This window comes from Trichosurus vulpecula, chromosome 8 (assembly GCF_011100635.1).
Source record: "Trichosurus vulpecula isolate mTriVul1 chromosome 8, mTriVul1.pri, whole genome shotgun sequence".
In the NCBI taxonomy this organism is placed as follows: domain Eukaryota; kingdom Metazoa; phylum Chordata; class Mammalia; order Diprotodontia; family Phalangeridae; genus Trichosurus; species Trichosurus vulpecula.
Genome location: NC_050580.1, coordinates 168,932,446 through 168,951,717, shown reverse-complemented (window position 1 = coordinate 168,951,717; position 19,272 = coordinate 168,932,446). Strand labels below are relative to the sequence as shown.

The 19,272-nt window shown below is 39.9% G+C and overlaps 1 protein-coding gene and 1 pseudogene across 2 annotated transcripts in view; both read right to left on the bottom strand.

Annotated features, from left to right (window-relative positions):
• Positions 1–15,270, bottom strand: part of SPPL2A (signal peptide peptidase like 2A) — a 60,477-nt gene extending 45,207 nt beyond the window's left edge. For both annotated transcript variants that reach the window (XM_036735546.1, XM_036735547.1), the window contains exon 1: positions 15,035–15,270. In XM_036735546.1, the coding sequence (XP_036591441.1) occupies positions 15,035–15,100 (66 nt within the window). In that variant the 5' untranslated portion in view covers positions 15,101–15,270. The remainder of the gene's footprint in view (positions 1–15,034) is intronic.
• Positions 15,271–17,935: 2,665 nt separating this feature from the next.
• On the bottom strand, positions 17,936–18,440 carry LOC118827895 (annotated as a pseudogene).
• Positions 18,441–19,272: the final 832 nt, after the last annotated feature.

Below are 19,272 nucleotides of genomic sequence, written 5' to 3'. Positions count from 1 at the left end.
ACCACAAGTCTTTGAAGGGACTTACTTCTTAATTGCAGGATATTTTAAGACCACAAACATGAGCAATCAAAAAACATTTATTAAGTGCCTACAGTATGCCAAGCACTATGTTAAGCACTGGGGTACAAAAAGAGGCCAAAGATAGTCATTGACCTAAAGCGTTTTCTGATGGGGAAGACAACGTGTAAACAAACATACATAAAGCAACCTACATACAAGATAAATAGGAAATAATTAAAAGAGGAAAAGTACTAGAATTAAGAGAGGTTAGGGAAGGCTTCCTTAAAGGTCGATTTTAGTTGGGGCTTAAGGGAAGTCAGGTACATTAGTAGTTAGGGCAGAAGAGAGAGAGCATTCCAGGCATAGGAGAGAGCCAGAGAAAATTCTTGGAGTTGAGAGATGGATAATCAGATGGATCCATGCACAAACTATGTGGAGTTTTTCTTATGATACATACACAATCTTTTGTGCAAATACATTTGTGGGCCTTGGAAAATTATGGCGAAGATGACTACAATAATATGATAAATTCACTACTCCCTACAGTGACTATGACTGTACTTCCAACCCATTCCAAAATGTTGTTTTTATCTAGTAGGCATTAAATAAAATGCAGTGGGAATATCTAGCCTTCTACACTCCAGTACCAACTACAGCTACACTGTACACCACTAATTTCAATCTCAGTCCACGGAGTAGCATCAATTGGGAACAGGGGCAAAAGCTACTTGATAACTAGTCAATACCCTTGACCTTCTTATCACATATTTACAGATCCCCATTCTGTTGACTTAAGTATTTCAAGAAATATAAAAGAAATTGAAGAGCTGGTCCCTACTCTTGAGAAAACGTACACATCTTATCATCACAGTTTCAGAGTTGGAAGGGACCGTCAAGTTCGACCTGCACCTGACAAAGAATCCACTCTACCGTACTGCCAATAAGGGGTCATTGAACCTTTGCTTGAAGATTCTCCAAGTGAGGTGAGGCGTGCTACCTATGGGGCAGCTCACTCTACTTTAGCAGAACTATAATTATGAATAATTTTTCTTTATATAAAGCCAAAATCAACCTCTTTGCAAATTTTATCTATCGCTCCTAGTTCTGTCCTCAGGAGTCAAGCAGACCAAACCAAATCCCACTACCGCACAGCAGCCCGTCAAATACATGAAGATAACTATATATTCTCCCGGAGTCTTTTAATCTCTAGGTTACATACCCAATTCCTTCAATTAATATTTGTGTAGTATAATCTAGAGGCCCTTCTCTATCCTAGTAACCTTTCTCTAGATAACTTTCCAGCTTATCAAATGCTCTCTAACATGTGGCACCTAGTACTTGCAGGAATAATTTTCGATACTACACATGTCCTAATGTAGACTAAAACAGCGCCGTTTGACTGTCATTTCACACTGTTAGCACACAGTGTTTGTCTGAAAAAAGATGCCACCCAATCATACCCTTGCCATTTTGGTTTGTTTTCTTTCTTTTTTTTCCCCCCTCCAACAACAAGTATAAGATATTATATTTATCCTTACTATATTTCATTTGGCCACAAATTCTAACCTATCAAAATATTTCTCTTTCTTTTCATCAAATATGTTACCTATCCTTCCCAGGTTAGTATTGTTTGCAAATCTGAGAAGCGTGACCTTGATGCCTTTAACATTTTTAGCCAAAACCTGAAGGACAACCAGCACTGGGACAAGAGGACTCTAGGACGCTGCACTAGACACCTCCTTCCCCAGTGACATCAATACATTAATGATTACTCTTTGGGTCTAGTCATTCAACTAATCTTGAATTCACCTGACTCTAATGTTGTCCGGCATAATCCTCACCATCTTTTCCACCAGAATGGCATGGCTTTATTAGATGCTTTACTACAACATTCTCCTAACCTTTAACCCTATAGAGAAAGGAAAGTCTGATGTGGCCTGTCCTTGATGAAGCCATGCTGGCTCTTTGTGATCATAGCTTCTTTTTGTAGATATTCTGCCTCTTTAAAGATTTGTTTCAGAATTTCTGTCAAGAATCAGAGAAAATCAGTTCTTCTGTGGTTTTCCACCATCTCTCCCATTTTCTGCAAATGTTCAAAGGTTTCTGAGAGCAGATTATTAGTCACATCCATCAGTTCCTTCAATTGATTTATCTGAGCCTGATAACTCAAACTCATAAAGGGCGGCTTTATCTTGGGCATCGACTCACTATCACATATTTTTGAAGTGTCCTTTCCAGTCCAAAGATCATTTTCCTTGGCACAGAAACAGAAACTATGGAGGAGTTGAACAGTTCTGTCTTCCTTCCATCAGCTGCTATTGTACCACCCACCTTAAGGGGCAATCATTTCCCTTTTTTGATCCTCTTTCGCTCAATATACAAATCTTTTTGTTTTCTTTAGCATCCTTCACCATCCTCATCTCACTCTGAGCTTAAGCATTGCTGCCACAATTCTTACTTGTGCTGTACTTCTGTATGCATCTTCATTTATTTTCCCTTGCATCCCATTTTTGGTACATATCATTTTAAAATTGAAGTTAGTCTATGAATCACCTAGGTGGCCACATTTATTTCTTTAGACAACTCTGTTTTTCTCCTCAGCAGAATTACCTTTCTCTCCTCAGAATTTCTTTTATGAGTGCTTCTATCCCTCTTTAACTTATTTATCCTATAGAATCCTAGGCCATCCTCCCTTTCTATTGACCCTCTGAAACAGACTCCACCCAAATCTACAGTACATATCAGACTATGCATGGCTTTTCTTTCCTTCTCTATCACAAATTCAAAAATGAAGTGTTTACTTCCCTTAAAGCTGAAAGATTATTGGAGTTGAAGCCAGGAGACCAGGGTTCAAATTCTGCCTCAGATACTAGCTGTTTGTTACATATATTACATATCTTACAGGACTGTTGGAAAGAAAGTGTTTTTGTAAGCTTTAACTTACCATATAAATAATGGCTACTATTCATCATTATGGATAGAGAACTGGACTTGTATTCAGAAGATCTTAGTATGAATCTCATCTCAGATACTTACTAGCTATATGATTCTGGCTAAGTCACTTAGTTCTCCCCAGCTTCAGTTACTTTATCTGAAAAGTGGGAATTATAATAGCATTTATCTCGGTGTTGTGAGGATCAAATGAGAAAATATATGTAAAGTGTTTTGCGAGCCTTAAAGAGCTGTTAGCTATATGTTAGTTATAATTATTAAATATTATATAAAATTAAAATTATATTGTTATATTAGTTAAATTATTAAAATTATAATTATTCTTTGAAATCTCTGATCTGATTAATACAAGACAGGTTTCCTTGGAGTGGCAGGGACTAGCAATATAGAATGGTACATTCTGTGGGCTAACAGGCACAAGCACTGCATCAGCTGGTCTTGCTTCCTTTTTTTTTAATTATAAATAACAAGAGAAGGCTCACTGATCGGTAGTTACATAATGTCATGGTGCATCAATAAAACAAACCCAAAAAATAATAAAATAAGAAATGACAGTTCTAAATGAATGGTAAATGTCATAGGAACTTGGCTGACTTTCTTAGAAGCACTCTCAGAGCTTGAGGCATCTATAAGAAAACTCTCTCTGATTCTACTTCTTCCCCTTCCCCCACCCCCAAAAATCACTTCAGAAAAGGGAGGGAAGAAGGGGAAACATAAACCAATACAATGAAAATTACCTTATGTTCTGCTTGTCATGGAGTAAGTTTGGAAAATTGAACTCCCTCATCACTACTGTATCAGACTTCTGTGGCACATTTGTGGTTTATTTCCTGAACTCATCAACTTTTCCTTCCTGGCCAGGTAGCCCTGTTATTCCCTACAACAATATTACTCTCTTGTTTTTAACCATTAGGCATTCTCTATCTAGTTTATGAATATCTTAAAATGAGTATATCTTCTTAATATACAATGCTACTTTGCTCTACTCCTCCTTTTGCCCTTTCTTTCTCTATTCTCTTCTTTCTGAATAACGAATTCCCTTCCAGAGTCATATTCTAGTCGTGAGTCCCTATCCCACCAACTCTCTGTGGACTCTGCCTCCTTACATTAAGATCTTCAGTTTATCTTATGACCCATACTCTATGCATTTGTGTAGTCATCATCTTAGGCCATGGCTTAAGCTTAGGCTTTTAGCCTAAGCCAGAAGTCATCTTAGACTAGCTTCTTTCTTGAATATATCTTTTATGAATTACTGGGTACCTTTACTGGTCTTTTTCTTCCTTCATGGTAGTTATTCTCTATGGTGTCTAGTTTAGTGGATATAAATATGCAGTTTTCTCCATCTCCCTCCCCCTTTTTGTTTAAAGCCCTTGTGATTAAATTTGTAAGATTATATGCAAATACATTTTTACCTGATTTTTTTTTAAAGGTATCCTCTGACCACAAATTCATTATGCCTATATTTTAAGCCAAAGTTCAGAAATTCATATTCTGTTCTTGGATACCAACTTCTAAACGAGCTACTCAACCTTATGAAGCCTCCCTCACTGGGGACCAAGATATCAATGTATGATAACTACTACAGGAAGTCAGAAAAAAAGAGATGTAAGCCAATCTGAACCAGAAATTTATGGAAACCTTCATGGAAGAGGTACATCTTAAAAGACAGTTATAAGGAATTACAAATGAATGATTCTGAATCAAAGACAATACTTTTTAATGAAAATATTAAGGCTTTAAATACACAAATAAGTGACTGTTTCTGGAACCGCATGTCCATTAGAGTATAGAAACTCATATTAAGTCAAAACATGGTTCATCTAACCCAGTACTATGACTAAACATCTAAATACCCAGTATTATACGATTAAGGGACATGTGGGCAAATTGGGCCCACAGTTGTCTTACATGACATTCAGTTTCATAGATTCTTATTAAATGTTTTCTATGTCTAAGGCTGTGTGTTAGGCACTGGGAATACAAAGGTGGATGGAGAAGATCCTGTTTTCAAGCTTACAGTTTAATGAGGGGAAACACATATACACAAAAAACTGATAGAAGGGAGAGTGTGATAAGTACAAAGAAGAGGTCTATGGCACAGTGTTTAGAAAATTTAAGAGAGAGAGATCACTTGCACACTGTAGGTGGAGGCAGGAAAAGCAGGGTGGGTATCAGGGAAAGATTCAGGAAAAAGAGGGTACTTGTGTTGTACCAAAAAGGCTAATATTTCAATAAACAAATGGTGGTAAGGAGAAGGGTGTCCACTTGGGATTTAGGGAACGAAAGTGAGCAGAGATAAGGTGATATAAAGGGGTAAGTCAAGAACTAAAGATGAGGAGTAGTCTAGTTAGGCTGGAATTAAGTATATACCAAAGGAAGTAGTAAGAGATCAGTCGAGATAGGCAGGTTGGGGCTAGGATGTAGAGATCTTAAATGTATGAGGTCAGGAGTTTACATTATTCTGCACAGGCCTTAGGAAGCCAATGAATATTTAAGGAGAGGAATGGTACAGTGACACGGTCAGAGTGAAAGCTTATAGGATTTAGAGTTTAAAAGCACCATAGAAATCTTTTCCAAGTTCTTCATTTTACAAATAAGAAAACTGAGGCCCAGAGCAGTTAAGTGACTTGATGAAGGTCAAAGAGATAGTACGTGGCAGTGTCAGTCAAATCTAGGTTTCTTGACTTCCTATTCAGTACTCTTTCCACTAGAACAAGAACAGACTGAAGAAAGGATAAGACTAGAAGCAAACCCCTCCCCCCCCCCCCAAAAAAAACTCAACAACAAAACCCTGTTAGGATGGCAGTATAGGACACGGGTTGAAGCATGCGTGCCTGTGTGCGTGCGTGCGCGCACACACAGAGAAAAGGGCACGAAGTAGAGTGGTTACAGCACAAACAAAAAGGAGAGACTAAGAATGAATGAATGAAAAAAGTATTCGTCAAGTACTTACTATGTGTAAAGCATTATGCTTTGGGTGTACAAATAGGAAAAGAAGAACCTATAGTATCTGGCAAATAATTTGACTCACAAGGTAAAGGTAGAAGGAAAAATTAAAATGACTCCTAAGTTACAAACTTGTGTGACTAGGAAGATGGTGATGTCACCAACTGAAATAGAGAAACCAAACGAAGTAGGCAAGTTTTGGATGAGGGAGTGGAAATGAGTAATTTAGCTTCAAATGCATGAGTGTGAACTGCCAATACCAGCAGAATATCTAGACGGTTAAGTCTAGGAGGCATTTGGAAACAGCAGACTGGAGATCTGAGAGGAAGTTGGTGTAGGGAGTTACAGATTTTGACTTTTCTACATAAAAGGAATTATAAAGTGATGAGATCACCAACAAAGAGTGGTAGAAGGAAGAGGAGCAAAGAGAACTTTAGGGCACAACAAGAGGTTAAAAAAAGATGAGATGGTACCATTAAAGAGGAAGAAACAAGAGGATCCAATGTAACAGAATCCAAGAAAAGATTTAACAAGGAAAAGATGACCTATAGTATCAAATGATGAAGAGAGCTTAAGGAAGTCAACACCTAAAAAAGGTGATTTCACTCCTTAACACCCAAATTTCCATTAGTAAATTCATGGGTAACAAGACCACAATGAGTTATATGAACCTTCTAAAAAAATGTTACTAATATTTTCAAACTATACAGTCTTCTTGAAAAAAGGTCCTTTTATTTTTAGTAGAGTCATTAAACATTAGGGCTGAAAAGGACCCAACCACCTAGTTTAATCCCCTCATTTTTTTCAGATAAAGAAACTGGAAAAGTAAATTAATTAGCCTAATTTCACGTCTGGCTAGTGAAAAGACCAGGACAAGAACTCTGTTCCTTCACTGTCTTAATTATATCTCGTTCTAGTGTCCTGAATATATTAGAATGTCCCTTTGACACTGTCCTTCTTTAATTGCATCTTCTCATCTTTTTCTCACTTAATTATTTCTTAGATTTGGTAAATAATACCCTCTTCACTGTATATAGACCATTCATAATTTTATCGTCTTTCGGCCTATGATCTTTTCAGCGTGGTCTTTTCAGACTTAAAAAGTCCTAATGTTTTTAAGACTGTCATCATAAGAGTAACCTCCCATACCTTTAATTATATTAGTTACTCTCCTCAAACTAGTTGTTTTATCTTTGGTGTGGTGAGGCTGCAGAAGAATCAAGATTTTGTATAAAGTTAAGCTTTTTTGTTTGTTTTTTTATTATTTTTTTCACAGCACAGTGACTTATTCATTAGAAGAGGAAAAAAAAAACATTTTAGTCATCGGGTGGTATAGGATTTGAACTCAGGTTCTCTGAGTCCAAGCCTGGCCTCAGACACACATTAGCTATGTGTGAGCCTCAGTTTCCTCATCTGTAAAATGGCTTATATGCCATCGTTCCTACCCATCTGCTCTCCTATATTTTATGACCTCCATAAACATCAAACTTCAAAATGACATTAACTCTTTAATGAATGCCTCCTAGCCCCTTGGGCCCTCATTTCTTCTGACTGGAGAGGGAACATTCTCTTTCCTGTTCATGCTTTTCTTGAGTCTTGTATTTGAAAGTCAGATTTTCTATTCAGATCTGGTCTTTTCATGGAGAAAGCTGGAAAATCTGCTATTTTATTGAAAATCCATATTTTGCCTTGGAGTATCATACTCAGTTTTGCTGGGTAGGTGATTCTTGGTTTTAATGCTAGCTCCATTGACCTCTGGAATACCATATCCCAAGCCCTTCGATCCCTTACTGTAGAAGCTGCTAGATCTTGTGTTATCCTGATTGTGTTTCCACAGTATTCAAATTGTTTCTTTCTGGCTGCTTGCAGTATTTCCTCCTTGACCTAGAAACTCCGGAATTTGGCAACAATATTCCTAGGAGTTTTCTTTTTGGGATCTTTTTCAGAAGGTGATTGGTGGAGTCTTTCAATTTCTATTTTGCCCTCTGGCTCTAGAATATCAGGGGAGTTTTCCTTGATAATTTCTTGAAAGATGACATCTAGGCTCTTTTTCTGATCATGGCTTTCAGGTAGACCAATAATTTTTAAATGATCTCTCCTTAATCTATTCTCCACGTCAGTGGTTTTTCCAATGAGTTATTTCACATTAGCTTCCATTTTTTCATTCTTTTGGTTCTGTTTCATAATTTCTTGATTTCTCATAAAATCACTAGCTTCCTCTTGCTCCAATCTAATTTTTAAGGTGGTATTTTCTTCAGTGGTCTTTTGGACCTCCTTTTACATTTGGCTAATTCTGCCTTTTAAGGCATTCTTCTCCTCATTGGCTTTTTGGAGCTCTTTTGCCATTTGGGTTAGTCTATTTTTAGGGTGTTATTTTCTTCAGTATTTTGGGGGGGGTCTCCTTTAGCAAGTTGTTGACTTGTTCTTCATGATTTTCTTGCAGCACTCTCATTTCCCTTCCCAATTTTTCTTCTACTTCTCCTACTTGCTTTTCCAAATCCTTTTTGAGCTCTTCCATGGCCTGAGACCAATTCATATTTTTTCTTGGAAGCTTTTGATGTAGGCTCTTTGACTTTGTTGACTGCTTCTGGCTGTGTGCTTTGATCCTGTAACCAAAAAAAATTCTATAGTCTGAGTCTGAGTCCTTTTACGCTGCCTGCTCATGTTCCCAGACAACTACTTTACCCTTGAGATTTCTGTCAGGGTATGACTGCTTTTAGAGTGGAGAGTACTTTGTCCCAAGCTGTTTTCAAAGCTACTTCTACACAGCAAGCTCTGCCTCCCCCAGGAACCGCCAACCAGGACCGCAATACAGATCCAGGCAGGGCAAAGCAAGAGAACCCTGCCTCTGGGCCAGCAAAGCAAACCCTAGACTCCAGCTCTGATCTGCTGCTTGATTCCTCCCACCATGTGGGCCAGGGACTGGAAGCAGACACCTCTGGAGCTCTGGAAACAGCAGCAGGAACTTCCTGCTGCTGCTGCTGCTGCCACGCTACCTCTGCCAAACCTGGGGCATCTGCAAATTGTGTGGCCTCAATAGTGTCCAAAATGTTGTATTCCATAAGCAGGATATCAACTTCCTGAAGGCCAGGACTATTTGGCTCTTGTCTTTGTATCCCTGCTGCCTTGTAACTCCTAACTGCTTAATAAATGCTTGCTGAATTTAACTTACCGGGTCACGACTGATAGATCAGAAGGCCACCACTCTGTCAATTTTGTTTAGCTATTTTTTTCTCTACATGCATTATCTTGCATTTATGGTTCCTTCCTGACCATATCACAGCCTACTCCTCAATACAATCTAGCACCTCCCTATCACCTACAGAATCAAAAGGCAAAATCCTCTGTTTGGTATTCAAAAAGCCTTTTATAATCTGCCCCGTCACCCCAGTCTTCTTATACTTTATAACCACCCACCAACTGCCATGTCCCTATGAACATAGCAATCCAGTGATACTAACCTTCTGTAGTAGCAATTTAGATTTGAAGATCTTTCCCACCCATTAATAGGCCATGTGACCTGCTTACATCACAGGAAGCCTGTGTCCTCCTGAGAGGAAAAGGAAGTTATGTCACAGGAAATGCAGAGAGAAAAAGCAGTTATGGCTGCTAATGACTGCCGTTGGGATTGTTAGAACTGAACAGGCTGACTTAGCTGTACTGAAGGTTTGTTTTTGGGAAGACCCCAGCAGGGGGTTGGAGAGGTTTTAGAATGGAGAGGCTCCATGTTGTGATATTATGTATGGAATATTTTACTGCTCTGATAGATTGGATAAATGGCTTGTGGGATATGGTTCTCTGGTGCCTGAATAAATGGTTTACTTCTATCTTCTTTGTGGAGAGTCTCGTATACTTTGCAACAGAGAACTACATAGGCATTTTGACAATTATTATCTACACTGTTATTACTGCCTTACTGATACACCTCCTTGCTGTCCCTCATACGAGATATTCCATCTACAGACTCCCGATTTTTACTGGATGTCCCCTATGCTTGGAATGTTCTCCCTTGTCATCTCTAACTTCAAGTCCTACCTAAGACTGAACCTTCTACAGGAAGCCTTTCCTGATCCCTCTTTATTCCAGTGCCTTCTCTCTGCTGGTTATTTCCAATTTATCCTGTATCTAGCTTGTCTGCACAGAGTTATTTGCATGCTATCTCTCCTATTAGACCATGAGCTCCTCAAGAGCTCCTCAAGAGTACTCCTCAAGAGTACAGTGTTTAGCACAATGTGTGACACATAATAGGTACTTGATAAATATTTACTAACTTCATAGGATGATAGGTTTAGAGCTGGAGGGACCTGAAAGGTCATCTAGTCTAACTCACTTATTTTTACAGACAAGAAAACTGAGGCCCAAGGTGGTTAAATGACTTACCCAAAGTCACCCAAATAGTAAGCAACAAAGGTAAGCCTACAGACTTTTCACTGCCTCTCCCTTGCCTACAATGAAACTGTTGTTGTGTCATTCAGTCTGACTCCAAGTTTTCTTGGCAAAAATACCGAAGTGGTTTGCTATTGTGTTCTCCAATGTACTCCCATTTTACAGAGGAGGAACTGAGGCAAACCGGGGCTAAGTGACTTGCCTAGGGTCACACAGGTAGTAAGTGTCTGAGGCCTGATGTGAACTCAGATCTTCCTGACTCCAGGCCAGGTGCTCTTTCCACTGAACCACCTAGCTGCACTTATAATGAAACTAACATACCATTTTTCTTCCCACTCAGGCTCAGACCTTATAGCCACAAACTTCATTTTCTATTCAGAAGGGTAAAACTTCATCTGCAAGCATGATTTTTTTTTATTTAGTCCTTCCTCCAAATGTTTTATAACAGTGTGAAGATTACTTTTAATGCTGATTTCTGAGAAGTACATCAATTTACATTTATCTGTCCACAGTAGGGCCTGCTTATCTAGATTTTTTATTTCCAGTCTTTAAGCTACTTGCCTATTCAGGAAAACAACCTTCATTTCCAATTTTGAAAGAACTAAAGTTTAAAACAGTCTCTGGCATAGAATCTCATCAAGGGATTTTTAAAAGCTTAAAAGGATTTTATCCATAATAGCCAGCCTGTGTTCTTTCTCCCACATACCTTTAAGCCTCACAGGCATGCCTATTTAACTCCTATTTAACTGCAGGATCACTCCTACCCTGTATTAGAAAATCATTACTGACCTTAGGCAGACTGTGGAGAGAGTTGACATTGAGCTACTTTTCCTATAGGTCCCCACCATTATTGATCCTATCTCATACAGCGGCAGGTTCCCTGCCCTTATCACTCAGCCAACAAGCATTTTGTTAAGCACTTGCTATGAGCCAGGCCCTATGGTAAACGCTGGGGATATAAAGAAAGGCAAAAACACAGTCCCTCTCCTCAAAAAACACATTTTATTGGGGAGATAGCAAACAAATAGTTATGTATATACAACAGTCAGGATAAATGGAAGAAAATCTCAGCATTGCTCCCCATTGTTTTACTACTGATTTTTATTCCTTGTGCCCAAGTTCCATCTGTTATCTAGTCTCCTGCCCAACAGGATCTCTGCCAGTTGTCAATCCCATTACTTAAATGAATGAGCAATTTGGATCCTGGACCCCTTGTTGACAATATCAAAGCATGAGACTTTATGGGTTTTATTTTAATTTGTTAAAAAAAATGCCTGTCCTATCTATCATTTATGGTTACTTTACAGATCAAATAAACTTCACTGATTCACATTAGAAAGGAAGAAAAGTGTGGCTATTAGTGAAATAAAAAGTCAAGGGTGGGGCCTGTAGGGTCTGTCACACCAACTCACACAAGTAGCTTAGGAGGTAAGATGGTTGAATACAGTAATAATTATAACAATAACAGCAACTAATATTTACCCAGTGCTTTGGCATTTACAAATGTCTTACATGCATTATCTTATTTGATCAATGAGGGGACGATATGAAATGGAAAAGATGTAAATTGAAATTTCAGGAATAAATGAGGGGAAATAAAGATTTCAAATGATGTTGAGAAAAAGAGTGAAGAAGGAAAACAAAGTAACTTGGGATCAACAAGAAATATAGTATGAATAAAGAGAAGCATAGAAAGATTTACATGATTTGATGCAGTCAAGAAAACAATACAATGACTGCAACAATGTAACCTGACAGACCACAAAGCAATCAAAAGCTCCAAAAAGAGGGAGACACCTCCATCCCATTCTTTGTAGAGCTGGCAGATCATTGGGTGTGGTACTTAATTCATATTTTTAAGCTTTTTGATATACTGCTTGATTTTACTGACATTTCTCTCCTCTTTTTTTGTTTAAAACTTTTTTTTTTAAAGTGAGATTGTTCTGGGAGGGAGATTTGGGGTGATGTGAAAACTCCCAAAAGACATTAAAATGTATTTTTTCAAGTACTGGTAAACATGAAGCAGGGAGAAAATGGTACCTGCTGACCAAAGATTATAGGATGAAAACGCTTCAAAGAACTACCTTATTTGAATTGGATACAGACCTGGGCATGGAGTCAGGAAGACCCTGAGTTCAAATTCTGCCTCAGACACTTACTTGCTGGAAACCTGGGCAACTCACTTAACCTCTGTTTGCCTTAGTTTCCTCAAATGTAAAATAAGGATAATAACAGCACCCATCTCCCAGGACTTTTGTGAGCATCCAATGAGATAATACCTATAAAAAGTCCTTAGCACAGTGCCTGGCACACAGTAAGCGCTACATAAATAGTTACTCCCTTCCCTTACTTTCCCCTCCTTTCAAAGAGTCAGAACAAAGAGAAGGCAGAAAGTAACCAGGAGACATAAAAGGAAAAAGGTAAAGTGAAGGACAGGAAACTTATTAAAGAATAATAAGAAAAAAAAATCTACAAACAATGAGAATTTAAGAAAGAGGCCAAGGAAAGGGCAATAGTTTGGAGGAGAAATAAAGGTGTCAAAGGTGGGGAAGAAAGGAGAAATTGCAAGTAAGTCACAAAGGGCTAATTAAAACCAAGCAAATGTGGTGAAAAACATAAAAAACTAGAAATGCACAAGAAGGTAGAAGGTAAGTTATGCAGCCTATTGGGCTCTGAGGCACAAGCAGGAAAATGGAAGAAAATATAGAATTAAAATATTTTACAGGAAATTGTGTTGAGGATTTTTTTGGGGAGGGGGCTTGCTGTACTGGGGAAAAAAACTGTAAACATACTTTATTTAATATATACTTTAAATACTTTTTAAAGCCTATCAAAGGTCACATGAAAAGGTATAAAATAATACTCTGAAAAATATCAAGAGCCAGAGAACACAAGGGAATTACATACTATTTGTACTATATTTTGTAACTATATTTAGTATACAGGAATACTCTCCCTAATTAGATTGTCAGTTCCTTGGAGACTATCTGTGTGTATATATGTATATACACACACACACAATTTATAAACATGTGTGTATATGTACACACATACCCATTCACTAATGCCACCAAATGTCTCCTAAAAATAAAAGGCCACATTTTAACCAATATTATTCTAGTATTTTTTAGATGTTTCAAATAATGGAATATTGCAATCTCCAGAAGGGTATTAAGAGAAACATGGTGGATGTGAGTAGGTTGCAATAACATAAGGAACATAGTTCAAAGACTAGGGGGAAAGGGATGTCTTGGAGAAATGAATGTTAGAAAAAGATGGGCTGATGACTTTGTAAGAATGAATATCGCTAGACAGCCCTAGTACTTATTCTATCAATAACAGAAGAAAGGGAGGAGGAGGTCGATAGCACTTTGGATGCACCCCCAGCTGTGGAAATTACAGCAAGTCAAGAGTTGGAGAGGATGGGCAATAGGTATGGGTTGTGATCTGCACCATTAAAAGATTCATTCAAATCAATGAGATCATAAACCCATTTTAGTATTTCCCCCCAAAGACTTTCAGATATTTCATCTCATTTATACTTCCCGTATAGTACAGAATACTTATTGGCACACAAGTATAAACTTGTGGAATTTAATTTATCCATTAATTATGAACTTTTACCACAAGAGATGCTAAACCATAAACCTTTCACTGGTGTTATAGCTAGACCTTATCAATAAAGATTTGGCTATTTAAAAAATTCGTAGAACAGTATCCAGAAAAAAAAAGTTTTCTGCAAGGTCTGCAGTATAAACCACTTACTAGTACATTTAAAGGCTAATTTAAAGAGGATTGGATTAGAATAAACTTCGTCTAGCTTTTAAATCTATTATGATCATATATCCTATTTAAAGTTACACTATTGTAAACTTCTGAAGCGCCAAGATGAAACTTGAAACTATAAAACAAAAGTGAAATCATCATACTAGCTTTGTGACCATTTCAAGTCTGAACTGCTGCTCCACGCAGTGATTTCATTTCCTTTAAGTTATCCAAAAAGAGAAGTGTGCTAGATGACACCGTAGTGAAGCTCTCGAACAGTCTCATGCTCTACTTTAATGCTGCCAATTTATGGAGAAAGGGGGGAAAATTACCAGGTGCCTGTTAGCACAACTAAAACTCAATACATGTGGAAGTTAAACTCTCTGGGAATGTCTAACTCTCGGGGCAGGGTGGAGGGATATTAAAGTTATTCCCAGAAGGGTAACTAACTCTTCACAGTCCCGGGGGGCAATAAATCACTGCTCGAAATAATACAGAGAAGAACAGTAGTGGGGAGCAAGAATCAAAGGAAATGAGAGGAGGAAGGGAAGCTCCACCTACACCTTACCCGAGAGATAAGGCATTCCAGGACACAGCAAGTAAAGAAGTGGCATAATACAGGAGGAAAGAGGAGAAGAAAGAGAGGAGGATGTGAGGGGGGCTAGGGGAGGGAGGGAATAGAAGGAGGGAGGAGGGGAAAGAAAGGAGATAGGAGAAAGGGAATGGAAGGAAAGGAAAACGGGGATAGAAAAGAGGGGAGGAGGAAAAGGGGGAAGAGGGGGAGCGAATACAAGGAGGAGGGGAATACAGGGCAGAATGGGCGGAGGGGAAAAAAGGAAAGAGGGGGAGGAGGGAAATCTAGGGGCATCCTCAGCCACGCCCTACGGCTCGGCCCGGGAAGGCCGAATGGGAGGGAGCCAGAGCTCCGCGGCTGCCCCGGCCACTCCGGCCGCCCCGCCCGCTGCCCTGGCAGCCGCTCCCTTACCATCTTTAGCAGAAAGCCCCAGAGCAGGGCGGCTGCGGCCGGGAACAGCCGCCTCTTCGTCCCCATCCTCCTCGGCCCCTGGAGCGTCTGTTCCAGAGACCCCGGCTGCCGCTCGGACCCGGCTCGGAGGAGGCCGGCTCCAGCCCGGTCCACTCCACTTCCTTCCGGCTCGGACCCCAGGCGGTTGGCTTCAGCCGCGGGGTGCCAGCGGTGGAGCGGACCTCGACTTCCGCCCCTACGTGTCCAGCGGGGGCGGGGCGGGGGTGGATGGGGAGGACTGGAGGAAAGTCCCCACGCTTGGCCACGCCCCGTAGGTGTGTCCCGGTAGGGTGGGCGTGGCCTGGAGGGAATGGGTGGGGCTGTCACTTCTGACCAGCTTCCCAGCCTTTGCTTTTGCGTTTCCCTTTTGGACAGTTTGGCATCCTCATAACCACCTTTCTCCTCTATGGTCTGCCCCGCATTTCTTTCAAGCCCTGTCCTAGGCCCCATACTCCTAATTCCTCTCTGGACCAGATTAAGATTGTATCTTGAAGGCATGACCTCTCCAGGAGCTCCCTGCAGCAGTCGAACCTCCAATGTCTCTATTAGTACTTATTTTTCACCTAATCATGGAAAACGTCGCTGTGCTAGTTTTGGGGGAGAGGGGCGGGGAAGTTTTGGACTTGGCACGAGAGGACTTGGGTTTGAATGAAGACTGACTCTGTGATCTTGGCCAAGTCACTTCCTGGCTCTAGGCATCACTTCCCTCCGCTGTCAAATAATAATAATACCTTTACTATCTAATAGCAATAAGTAGCATTCATATAGCATTTTAAAGCTTGTAAAGAACTTTACACATGTTATTTTATTTGATCCTCAAAAGCCAATGAGTGATTACATGAACCAGTCAAGAGTCATTATTGTGGAAGGTACCTCCCAGCCATCTCAGCTGGCAACCTAGGCAACCTTTATTCTTCTCTCTGACTCCTCATATCCAATCAACGTCCAAGTCCCCTGACCTATATCTAATTAGTGGTCAAGTTATTTCTACCCTCATAACATCTCTCCTATATGCCCCTTTCTCTTCTCTGACACTGCAACCACCTTGACATAAGCCCCCAACCTAAAATATATCATCCCCATCCTAAAATGTATCACTCTATTCAACAAGCTCCAGTGGCTTCCAGTTTCCTCTGGATTTAACCATAAAACCCTCTGACTTTATAACTTGGCCCTTTCTTATCTTTCCAATCTTCTTACACCTTACCTTCCTCTACATGCTAGGATCCCAGGAAGATGGCCTCTCCTCTGTTCCTTAAACAAGATACTCCATCTCTCTACGCTGGGCATTTTCACTGGCTGACAGACATCATTCTCTTCTTCCTCATCTGCACCTCCTGGCTTTCATCAAGTCCCAGCTAAAATCCCACTTTATACAAGAAGCCTTCCTGGATTCTCCTTAATGCCAGTGCCTTACCCCTGAGACTATATCCATTTAATATATATGCATTATATAATATATGTATGTGTACATGTATCATATATATCTTGTTTGTGCATGGTTATTTACTTGTGGTCTCCTCCATTACACTGTGATATTGAAAACAAGGACTCGTTCTTTTCCCTATAGTATGAGCTAAGCACTGATGATCCTTGTTTGAGACATACTTACATTGTCTAGGAATAAACAATACTCATTGGGAAGCCAGGAACGTTTTAATTATAGTTTACGGTTTATTCCTCTTGAATAAATGGGTACATCCCCTGGACAAAGTACAGGAGAAAGTACAAAGGACTCAGATGGAAGCCAATAGACCCTCCCTTCCAGTCTCCTGCCAGGCTCTTCATTGGCTTGATACAATCCCCTGGCTGCCTACATCATGCCCTCCTCAAAAGACTTGTTTAAGCATGTGTACAAGCCTTTGACCTTTCACCTGACTGACCTGAAGCCTGGTTTCTGCTAGCTCAGAGCTCTGATTGGAAGTAGTTCCAATCAATCACCTCACTTACATTTGGCTAAAGCTGGGGTGGGGGTGGGTGGGGGGGAAGGGGGAGGAAGAGGAATGTTTTTAACCCTGTGGAAACAAAATGGCTCCCCCATCTCTTACGATCTGGTTGCTCAGACTGGAACTTAAAGGATATTGGTACTATGTACGTCTGTGTGGGAGGGGTTGACATTCATTTATTCAATCCATACAATTGCTAGGATGACCAATGGTTAGAACTAAGTCTGAAGTCAGGGAAGGCCTGAGTTCAGATTTGACCTCAGATACCATGTGACTCTGGGGAAATAATTTAACCTCTATTTGCCTCAGTTTCCTCAACTGAAAAATGGGGATAATAATAGAACGCACATCACAGGGTCATTGTGAAGATCAAATGAGATAATATTTGTAAAGTACTTAGCACAGTGCCTGGCACATAGTAGGCACTATATAAATGCTGCTGCTTTTGCGATTGTTGCTACTAATGGACAACTGTGCTGGGAGAGATTCAAAGTTTAGATATTGGGCCATTATCCACCAGAAGCTTACATTCTAGTAGCCTGCAAGTATGAGAAAATCTGCAAAGTAGAGAGTGTGAGAATAGCACCCCTGGGTTGGTACTTAAGCATTTCAGGTTTGTGAATTTAGCTGACTCAGTTCATTTCAACAAGCGTTTGTTACATATCATCAATGACAGTTTGAGGCACTGGGGATACAAAGAAAAAAGAAAAGTTTCTGCTCTTAAGGAGCTTGCATCCTATTCTAATCAAACCCCTGTTGTTGTTTTCAGTCATGTTTCTTATTTTTTTTTTAGAGCCACAGACAGTTTATGTTTCCAAACTGAGATTAGGAAGAGAAATGAAGAAACCACTGGTAGTAAGTAGCAGGAGGCAAAAGTGTTTTCTTGGGTCTGTCATTTAATGAGATAGATTTTCAGTTACTGTGCATTTCCTTTGCTTTTCCATGGTAGTACACACAGCAGAGATTTGGGAACCCACATGCCTGAAGCCAGGCTACTCTTACACTCCACAACTACATTCTTCACAGGGCTGTCGTTGCTACTGCAGTTAGCAGTGCCTCAGATGAAGATGGTGCTGGACTGCTCCCACATATCTTTATCCCAGTCTTCATCACAAGAAGTGTATTGCTATGTGTTCACAATCAGAGTCTCCAATCTGTAGTTCCTGGGCTGGCTGACAACATGCAACTTTTGTCACTGAAGCTTGAGATGAAGCTTGAGATGTAGCGGCTGATTTCAGCCCAGGAGGATCTTGGTGGCAAGCGTTGAAAAGACATGTAGCCAATTTGTTTGCAAAACGGTGGTTCTTTCTGCATTTAATCAGATCGTGAGGGAATCTGCAGGCCCTGATCTGATGGTTTTTATTATATGGTCCTTATATAAGGTTCTCTGGATCTAAAGAAGCAGTATAATTGTTTTCCATGTCCTTTGAAAAGGAAGCAGACCCAAGTACTGTCTTAAAGCTGATTCAGGGAATCAGAAATGGCATCCTCCAAAAGACTGCAACTCAAAGAAACAGAGCCAAACTCAGAGCCCACCTGCACTCTTTTGTTGTTGTTGATTCAGGGAGCAGTTTAGGATTATTTCTGCGTAGTTCCTCAAATGCAATCCAGCCTATGCGCTTGTTTTCTTACTCCTGTTCAATTCTGTGACCAGTTAGTCATCTTTCCATCAAGGTCCATGAATTAATGAACTATTTCAATGGACTGATTGCCCATCCAACTGCATCATCCTCTTGGATGAAGAATATTGTACTGTTAGGCCAAACTAACAGTTTGGAGCAGTTGTAGATTTTGCTACCATTGCCCTGAAGTGGATATTTGTTGCTAATGAGTCATTTCAGTCTTGCTTGATTCTCCATGACCCTATTTGGGGTTTTCTTGGCAAAGATACTGGAGTGGTTTGCAATTTCCTTCTCTGGTGTGACCCCATTTTACAGATGAGGAACTGAGGCAAACAGGGTTAAGTGACTTGCCCAGGTTCACACAGCTATGAAGTGTCTGAGGCTGGATTTTAACTCAGGTCTTCCTAACTTCCTAAATCTAGGCCCAGTGCTCTATCCAATGCTCCACTTACCTGAGCCCCTAATCAAATCCCAAAGAGGTTGATAAACCAGAGTAACAATTGTTTTAATTCACAATGAAAAATATAGCTGTCCAATAACTTGAATCCTTATGTCTTCTGATCAGAAAGTTTTTTTTTTCTAAGAAGGATTTTTTTTCCCCTGAAAATCAAATCCTAATAATTTTAGAAGC